Here is a 10,144-nt window from a genome sequence, read left to right as displayed (position 1 = left end):
CCTCATACATGCACCTTATCATATGCACACATTGACCATAGGCATTTCACCATATTTCCACTTTTTGTAGGCTGCCTTTTAATAGCACTGCTAGGAAACCACAAAAAATGGCTGCTATGTGTAATGATAAGATTGAGTTTGCTTACATTAAGCAGCTCTCTGCTATCCAGATATACACAGAGTGAAGGATTGGATGGAACTCTAAACAGGTGGCAAAGCATAGAAATTTGTCTAAAGAAGGAAACTATCCACAGTTACCTTATTTAGTGAAGGTAGGAGAAAATACCATAGGTGTCGACCAGTTGATATTTCTAACATTTGTATGCTGAGAGTGAACTCAGTATGTCTACTGTAGACAGAGTAGCAGCTACTGCTATGTTTTTGTGTCCCATTTGTATGATAAGCCATGAAAGCTCTAATTAGGAAGCAGTTTTCGCTGTCATTGACTTGAGAGACAGAAATGACTATTCTGTGTAATCCATGTTGTTTTTACTTATTTTGGGTGGCATGGTCATGAGCAGAGGGTTCAAAGAAGTAAGTTTTTTTTTTTTTCTGTACCATCCCTAAAGTTTTCTTTTATCTACAGGGCATGGTACATGCATGCATACAAATTGTACATGCACAAATGCACCGTGAATGCACACACACCTGCCAGTGCTAGTGTATACAGAAAATGCTCTCACACAAAAGAATGTTAGTAGTTGCACCGTTGTATGATTGATTCACACCAGAAAGAAATACACTGTGTTGTTGATGTAACCCTGAGAAGTGTAAGGGCAAATTCAATGTTTCCACACGGAATATTGTCACCCAACATAATGATGTCTGTTGCCATTGCAGATAGCATTGCAGTACAACAAAAGCAAAGATGAGAATTGGGGGCCGTCTTTTGCTGGTTCTTTTGCTGTTCCATGTCTGTATTTTGCTATATTTGCACCATGCGATGTCAAAAGGACACAAGAGGCAAGCAATAAATCCCTCTAAACACAGATGTAGTGCTCTTGCGTTAAAAAGAGTCAACACTGCCAGTTTATGTAATAAGCAGCAGCTTGCAGTCTACCAATTTGTACACTGCATTGATGAAGGCGACATTATTGATGTGGCAGTACCTGGCACTATGATTATGATTTGGGATGATTGTATGTTTTGGAGAGATGAAGACTGTGTGCTTTGCACATTGTTATATTCAGGGCCTCTGACCAGTTTTAAGTCCTGGAAAGAAATTTTACAGGACGTGAAGCCCTGTAGGCCCAAACTTTACTGATAAAATTAATCCTCGCAATTCTGACAGTGCATTTTGATGTTGGTATTTAACACGATATCTTCTACATGATGTGATATGATGTGTATTTGGGGAGAGCGTTGAATAGAAACCATTTCTTGTTACAAGGTGCCCAGCTGTCATGTTTTTGTTTTCATTACTATACTTTCTAAGTGTGGCTGGAGATCGGGCAGGGTAATTTTGAACTTTACTTATCTGAATGGCCGAGTACTTTTCACTGGAGCTCTGACAGGTTCTAACACTCATTTGCACAATTGACACTAGTGTACATTTTCATTGCTTGTAGATGAATAACCCAATTTAGCACGCATTAATCGTTGATGATGACAATGTTGTGCTAGGCTTTGTATACTTGTGAGAAATACCATTTGTTTCAAAACTAGTGTGATGCATGCAACTAGCAACTAATAAAAGACATAAATATTACAAGAATTAAAACCTAGAATGTGTGTATCCTTCACACCAATTTCTATAGATGTTTTCTAGCATACGTCAGACTGTAATTTGTATGAAATTCTGTAATGTTTTAACTCCATGCATCATGTCACATACTTATCTCACTGTGTTGTACATTCTTTCTCTGTCCATCCAATTAAGAGCTACACATGAATATAAACAATATCATCTGTAAGTCCATGTAAGTGTATTTCTCAGTGTTATTCCCTCAAATCAGACATTGTATAAATAATGTAAGATTGTCATTAAAAGAGTCATTAAACAAAAGAGTGTGAATGCATTTTCTTTGTATTTGGTATCATTCTGCAGATTTTACTCTCTGTGTGTACACAGTGGAATGCGAGCTCAGATTTTATCTGTGCAAATTGTCAGTGTGCACATTTTACAAGATACAGTATAAAAAAGCTTTCAGGATAATGAAACCCAAATATACATGTGGATTGAGTGAATGGAACATTAATTAGTAGAACACATCAGATAAATTTGGGGAAGATTGAACAATGGGTTCTAAAGTTATGAAATGTTAAAGTTTTGGTGCCCCCGTCGCTTGATGAGAAGACTACTACAGTTCAAGATGTCACGCATCGAAAACAAAATAATTAAGATAGCATGAGCGTTCGCAAAAGTTCATTTTTTATGAAAAAACACATTCCCCTGACTTGTAAATGACACGCGTTGAGGGTATTGCTTTCTGAAAAGGGCAAGTCAAGTGTTCTTTCATTATGCTGCAAAAGTAAATAAAATTTTGAATAATCTGTGTATTTTATTTACATTGTTTTCCATATCAAAATGATTTCACAAAGTGTTGTAGCCCTCTCATCCAGCAAAGGCTGCATTAACACTTTAAAAATTCAAAGTTTTAATCAGACTGTCCAATTTACCCCAAAGTTCACTGATGTGTTTCACTAATATTGCTGCATTCACTCATTTCACATATATTTTGAGTTTTAATTTATCCTCCTGTGGATATTTGTGATTTTATACTTTTGTTAATCATGTACCACTTTCCATGTTCGTTCTGTTCTTTCAAAAATAGAGTTGTAGTAACAATGTTTTCGCAGGCCCTTCCATTTCTTTCCAATCTTTCCTGCAAAGGATAGTTTACGACTGGATTTCAAGTTTGTGTTGGAATTCATGGAAATCTACAGATCTTCCTTCATCTATAGAACAGAAATACAGCAATTTTACTGGAGCCAGGACATGGCAATTAGTAATGGCCAAATTTATAAACTGTAAAAGTATAAATTTTTTGGTGAGACTACTGGTATATTTCCCATGACACAAAATGCATGCAAACATGAAAGCCTGAAAATTGGCTGCTTGTTATATGTAATATAATATATAGTTTATATTTTGATTTTGCAGAATTAAAAACATGCAAAATTCATCTTACCCAATCAAGCATGAAAAATTACTGTACTTGCGCAAGCATTTCCACACTTACAGTACACTGTAGTACTAACTATTGCTTAAATCAGTAATACAGCTGCACTGATGAATGTCTTTGTTAAATGTCTTTTACTCATTCTGTATAGATTTCTACTTATTAGCCCCTTTGCAATGTAACAAAATTAACAACTTTCTGCTTTACATGCCCAAACAACAAAAAAACATAAATATGGGTTCATCAAACTCTTGGAGTCATAATAAAAACATAATAACAACACTAGAGACTACAATCTCGAGCCTAGATCAATGTTAACCTTTGTTAAAGTTCTGTGTCCAAGCAAGTCTGTGGATTATATCAGCATCAAATACAGAATATCACATTTCATGTCTATTGGTTCCAAATGATCATATAACAAACCACGTCTCCTTAAAGAGCAACTCCATTCCATGCATAGGATAAATTTTACAAGTAGAATAAAAGGCAAACAGGACAGTGAGTGTTTCATGAAAAATCTGTCAAAAACTGAGAGTATAAATACAGTGGACTCCCACTATATCAAAGCCCTTCGGACCGGCAGTTATCAAAGTTTCGTTATAATCGAACAATTAAACAATAAAAACACATAGCACGGACGATGTTCGGCCTGAATTTGTACTTCGTTGTTACCGGAATTTCGCTATAACCGTGTTTGTGTTAACAGGAGTACACTGTATATGAATGCAATTTCCAAAATTAACCCGTTGAGGACGAGTCCTGAGTATAGTCGGGCAGGTGTCTATGGGAAATGCGTGTTGTAACAAAATCAGTCCGTCCTCAACGGGTTAAGGGTTTCCCAAACTAGTGATACCAGTTCTGATTACATTATACAAATAAGATGGATTGATGGTGCCATTGCTCCACAATTTTCCCAAGGGCATTCCAACAAGATTTTCCTAAATCAAGATTAAGAATGAATTATAAAGAACTCACATTCATACATTTCTGATAAAATTATTGCCTTAATGAGTACCGGTACATTCAGATGTTTGGACAATGATGATTGCATTATAATACATTATCACTGACAAAAGAGCTATTTCCCTCATTTTGGTCTGATTTTGCTGAGATGCCTTTTCAGACTCGACTGCCTTAAAAGGATAAACACAAATGATGGAAACATGGAAATATGGCACGTTTTTCTGTCACAAAATTGGTCACTAATGAAGTGGACACTTGTGGGCATGTAACTTTGCTTAATGGTAAGACATACAGACCTACAGTTACTGTCCATGTTCACTCTGAAACAACATTTGTGTGAAAAATTGGGGGAAAATACATTTCAAATCACAAACAATCCGCCAAAATATCTACTTTCTCTTGCAAAGTATGTGTATTTCTCAAATGGAATTACTTCAGCAGTGATTTCTTGCTGTGTTTTTACATTTCTCAAAGTGCCGTCCTGTTTCTATCCAGCCTGGCCGTTGGTGGTGATGATATAGGATCAAAGCACAAAAGCATATTTACATATCTTTTGGGGGGATACTTTTGAATGAAACACATGCATAATTTACTTAACGAGCAATAAATGTCCATGTGTACTAGGTCCATGATTATAGGATGGATTTTCGAGGCAGGGATGACCTATAAAAAGAATATATGCAAATATGCAAAAGATTTGTCAAAAAAAGAAAGAAATGGTCAATTAACAACTCCTCATGAACACAGACTTTGATAAAGCAGATCCATGGGGATGATATTAGGCCAGTATTGGCTAAGAGATAGGAGTGAGTACATAAGATCATTGTGCTATGCATTTTTAAAATGTACTATCATTATTACAAGGCTAAATTCTGGGACACTACTAAGCTATTAATGGGGACACTGGTAGAGACGTTTCATAAAATCAATGGTGAAGTTTTAACTAACGAGCACTGTATTAAACTGAATGTAAACACTACTACCAATAATGTTTTGAAAATGCCAGTAAGAGGCTTTGACGTTTCAAGCATTAAGGTCAAGGGGTCAAAGTGAAATACACGTAAGATACCGAGTATGGAGTACAGCACACTCAACTCTGAATGAGTCAGATTCATGGGAGTTAAACTTCTGCCAAAAAAAATCTATTAAAATAAATCCACAGATAAAACTATGAAAAATGTGTGCTCAGATGTATTGCAAGTCAAATTTTGCCCAAAACTTTGCTTATTCTCCAAGTCCTAAAGGATTCAACTCATGCAGAGTTGACCAGATTGGTGAACAACTAAAGCGGACCACATAGACATAAAGTGACATTAACTGGATGATTTAAATGGGTAACTACGGTAGTCCTATAACTGATGGAAAACCTGTTGGTCTTGTGCAAAGTCTTTGGGGATTTCAGAAACGATTCATATGAACTTGGCAAAAGCATATCCCATAAATTCATTTGATTTTTGCAAGAGGACACAAAACTCACAACGATGTTGTATGCTTATCAGCACTTATCAGTTAAACAACATTTGTATGGTGAAAGAGTTTACCATTACCTCTCTCCAGTGTATGCGCCAAAATCTTTGGCAAACCCAAGCTTGAATGTAGATAAATCTTTACGTAATAGCACGTACCGGCAGTGCAAAATCTATTCTCAACTTCAGTTGTATCGCATACCTTGATGACTTTTAAAATAATACTATTTACACATCCTGTCTTCATCTAAATTTAAGATGAAAGTTTATACCAAGGCTACAAGGCACAAGTTCCTTATGCTAATGGACCCTCAAGTTCACTAATAAATTACCATTCCTGACCTGCATGAATTTGGTCCCCTCAATATTAAAGGGACAGTACCTCTCTCTAATGATCTCTACCATAGTTATGACCATGATGAAAGAAGTCCCACTTTTTTGATGCATTGCGATGACCCAATATGACAGTTAAAGTAATGTTAGAAATCTCCCATTCCATCAAAGTGGAAGACAACAAACTGTGTCACAAATTAACACTCACTGCTCACCATGACTCTTATCACTCTATGCTTGAGTTTTGAACTTGGGTTAACATGCAATCTGCTGCTTCGCCCAAAAGTTTTCTGTGTAAAAATGTTGATGACCATCTATTGACTTGGTCTCGGTACCATTCATCTAAACACTAGTCACAGACATGAGTGATAAGACTAAGTAGATATTGTAGTTGCTCTGTTTTTAAGGCAGGCAATAGTTTCACGAGTTGTCCATTTCACAAATATCTGTCGACTCGCAGTATCCAAACACATTAAAATATACCACACATATAGCAGTTAGATTGGAGTGACTGCTGCTATCTAGTTACAACCACCAGTTTTGATACTTGACCACATTAACAAAAAGTTCGAATGCACACAAGATAAGTGGATTCCAGTTTTGAGATGAAGTTTTCACGTGGCCAATGAACAAACACGTATACATGCAAAGAAGTCCACTCAGGATTATCATGATGTGAGTGCAAGTTGGTCTCCCGAGCCTTCCAATGTTGGCATCTGAGAAGGAGAACTACACTTAATCTGAAGATTGACATATTTGACCTTCCATTTATTGTCCGCAAGGGGATCCCTGACCAGGCCGGTGCTCTGCTCAAAGACTCCAACACAGTTGCTGGCCTGATGGAGAGTCCCACACACCATGGTCACGACAAGACCATGTGACTCGCTACGTCCCCTCGTCCCGTCCGGCAACAAGTTGGGGTTGAATATTAGCTCCTCGTCACTGACCAGGCACTTAAGTCTGTTTGCCACAAGGTCCGAGCCTTCGTAGGTTTCCAAATCTTTCTGCGAACCACGAATAACGTAGAGTTTGAGACACGCGTCCGGTAGAAAGTGCTGTGGTCCCCAATCTGCACTTTGCTGTACATTCATTGGATGCATTAAATTCAGCTGGGAGAAGAACCAAGATGAGAATTGCTTTGCCAGCTCCTGGCTCCAGTGTGTGGTATCCGTTTCTTTGCTGCCTTTATGTAGACTACTAGTACTTGTGTTTTCTCTATGCTGAGAGGTGACTGGTCTTTCAGCCCTGGATACCTCCTCTCTCTTCAACTCACACTGTGGGAGAAAAAAGGGCAAAAATGTAATTTCTGTCAATCTGAAAGTCACTTTTAAACCAGTAAAGGTGTTTCTTAAGCCCCCAAATGAAATTTGACAATGAAAGGGAAGCACAAAGATATTCAATTACCAGACAGATGCTTCACAGCAGTTGTCAAAGAACTGTTATGAGTCGGTTGAGATGTATACTTTAGAATCGGTGTACATCCAACACAGTTTGGCTGTCCCTATGCAACTTTTTGAGTATTCCAAGTCAGGACATTGCTTTGCCTTTTTCATTGTGATAACTCATAAACATACATTTTGAATGATATGCTTGAGACATAAAATATATTCTGAAATCTCTATGGAGGGTTTGTACTTCAAATGGGTGGTATTGTAAAGTTGCATAATTATACAAGATTGTACTCAATGTTTTAATATTTCTTGGAATTAATCTTATGTCAAGATAAACTTTTTTTTCTTTAAAAAAGATATTTCCCTAGTACACATTAACAAAAAATTATGTTACCATGACATAACACTTTAAAGTTCAATGCTGCACCATGTTCACACTGACTATCATAAATGTAGAGCAAAATCTGACAAACTGGTTCATAATGTTTCATCAAAAATCAGAAGAAAAAGACAGTAATATTTAGCATTTTATAGTTTCCCACATTTTCCAAATGCATGGTGATATTGCTCGCAAACTACATATGAAGGGAGGAAATTTAGATTTTATAGGGTGATTTAGCATTGACTCTATGTGTCTTCCATATCTGAAGTTTCAATAAATGTACACAATATCTATTTGATTGTACAGTAACATGGTCAATGATGCGAGACCATGACACCAGCATCTACATTGTAACTTGCAGATGTGGATGTTTCTAAGTATTGTGTCCTGAAAAATGTCAATCCATAATTTCTTTTTAGTCTCAAGTCAAATGCTTTAGGAACGTCAACCCTTCTCTTGATTTCACTCCATTTATGTTTTGAACATGTTGTGAAATTGCACGGTACGGTTTGAATGAGGAAAGCACAAAGTACTACGTACATGTGTGTCTTTTGCCAACCTCACAGACTGCTCAGCCACTGGAGGCGATTGCCAGTATTCCATCACCCTTCTGATCAGCGCAGATTTATCAGACTGTGGCGAAATTGCCACATTGCACTCGGCAAGGTAGGTGAAGAGCAGGTCACGTTTGACGCGCTTACGTCGCAGAAACTCCTCGGCATTGTCAGTGTACATAATGATGGCTTTGATGGCTTCTGTAAAAACACAGCAGTATGAAATACATTTTAATAAACAAATTACTACATAATGGCATGAATGAATACATTGTACTTCTGAAAATAAATTACTAAAAAAAATAATGATAAATCAATAAATTTGGTACATCGATTGAAAAAAACAACAACGATGCATACTTTAAAGTGCACTCCACAGATCATAAAGTGAATAAAAAAAGAATGGTTGCATACAATTTTTTGGGGGTTTTGGGGGGGTTAGTGTGTGTGTATGAAGTGTGGATGGCTCATGCATTTATCATAAAAATAAGGTTCATTCCATATTTATGCATCCTGCAATTTTAAAACAGTATCAAATCAGTATGCCATTAGAAATTAGTGGTGAACTGTCCTGTTGTCCAAAAATCATCGTATGATAAATGTGAAGCCTATAGTGTATTCCTTTTGGTTGCAAGGAATTTACTTGAGGAAGAATTCTAAAGATTATCAAATCTAGGGGCTTAGGCCTAGGTATGGTTCTGATTCTGTTGTAAGAGTAGCTGAAACAGCTTCTTTTACGTAAGTGATCACTATCAACTTGCTGATATACATCAGCTTCACTTTCTTTGCTTTGTAGAGAGGTCAGCTAATTCACATATTGGTTCACAGAAAATAGTCCCTTTCTGAATTCACGAGTCTGAATAATATTAATCTATTGAGCCAAAGTATAAAGCAGGAGGCAAATTCAGTATTCAGTGTTGTAAACACACATGGCTACAAATGCTGAATCCGTTCCTACTGCACAGCTTTATACCAAAAATTGCAGGTTAGGCTACATACAGGGATTACAGGCAAAGATAATCTCGGAAAGAGTTCCTTATGTCCCCCCCCCCCCCCCCCCCCCCCCCCACTAAAATACTTTTTTTTTTTTACTAATAATAAATTAAATAAAGGTTATGACATTTATGGGAAGACTTCCTTTTGAGACATAACCCTAGCATAACCTTTTTAATTACTTTATTATATTAGTTTTTAAAAAAATAGTAATTTATTTTGTGCAAATTAGTGCAGTGGGGGGGGGGGGGGACATAAGAAACTCTTTCCATAATCTCTTTGGTTCCAGTCATATAAAAATCTAGGGTGCATGAATTCACTTTGATATTTACACACAGTCTGCTAACATAATCAAATGCACAAGGCAAGGGGTCAATGAAACTAAAGTCTTAGGGGCATCTTTCACAACCTCATCACTCCGATCAGGAAACGCCTATCGCAGTGCATGGGACTACAGTAACAAAGCAGCGCAAAATCTGCCTTCGTCTCGAAGTAATTTTTTAGGCCTAGTCTATATATACTATATACAAAGAAACTTACCTCCTTTACTTTGTAAGGTAATAAGGCGATTCGTCACTGTACCTGCCAGCTGCTTCAGTTCTTCTTGTGGCATTTTATCAAGCAACATTAAAACACCCTGTTTTTCTCGTTTGGACAACATTTTGTTTACTGGCTGCAGCTCTGAAGCTGAGCTGAGACGTGAGAACAGCTCGGTTTACCGTTGTACGATACGGTACGGTCGGTCAAGTGTTAGAGGACCGGTGCACATTTAGTACGTTTTCAAGAGGGGAATCCCCAGCTGTTGTTCTTCCTCTTCCTCCTCCTCCTCCACCATCAGGGGGAATTAATAAAAACAAGAAATGAACAAAAAACGCTGACACAGAGACTGATGGACATTAAAGAATACGCATGATGGACATAATTATTGATGGACATACTA

The 10,144-nt window shown here is 37.2% G+C and overlaps 1 protein-coding gene across 1 annotated transcript; it reads right to left on the bottom strand.

Moving 5' to 3' along the window:
• Positions 1 to 5,664: 5,664 nt before the first annotated feature.
• Positions 5,665 to 9,866, bottom strand: LOC139708608 (uncharacterized protein C3orf38 homolog). The gene is made up of 3 exons (XM_071620552.1): positions 9,745 to 9,866; positions 8,198 to 8,412; positions 5,665 to 7,158 (listed from the first exon to the last, which is right to left on the bottom strand). The coding sequence occupies exons 1-3, from the start codon at positions 9,863 to 9,865 to the stop codon at positions 6,553 to 6,555; spliced, it is 942 nt and encodes a 313-aa protein (XP_071476653.1). The 5' UTR covers position 9,866; the 3' UTR covers positions 5,665 to 6,552.
• Between the last annotated feature and the right edge of the window lie 278 nt (positions 9,867 to 10,144).

The sequence above is a fragment of the Diadema antillarum genome, unplaced genomic scaffold (assembly GCF_040938485.1).
Source record: "Diadema antillarum isolate AM-2024a unplaced genomic scaffold, OU_Dant_1.0 seq00001354_RagTag, whole genome shotgun sequence".
Classification (NCBI taxonomy): domain Eukaryota; kingdom Metazoa; phylum Echinodermata; class Echinoidea; order Diadematoida; family Diadematidae; genus Diadema; species Diadema antillarum.
This window is presented reverse-complemented; position numbering and strand designations above follow the sequence as displayed.

Excerpts from the sequence above, each read along its gene's own strand:
- LOC139708608 (XM_071620552.1), bottom strand. The coding sequence starts at position 9,865 with ATGTTGTCCAAACGAGAAAAACAGGGTGTTTTAATGTTGCTTGATAAA. Across the intron at positions 8,413-9,744 it reads TACCTTACAAAGTAAAGGAG|AAGCCATCAAAGCCATCATT; the intron begins GTAAGTTTCTTT and ends GTGTTTTTACAG. Across the intron at positions 7,159-8,197 it reads GGTTGGCAAAAGACACACAT|TGTGAGTTGAAGAGAGAGGA; the intron begins GTACGTAGTACT and ends TTTCTCCCACAG.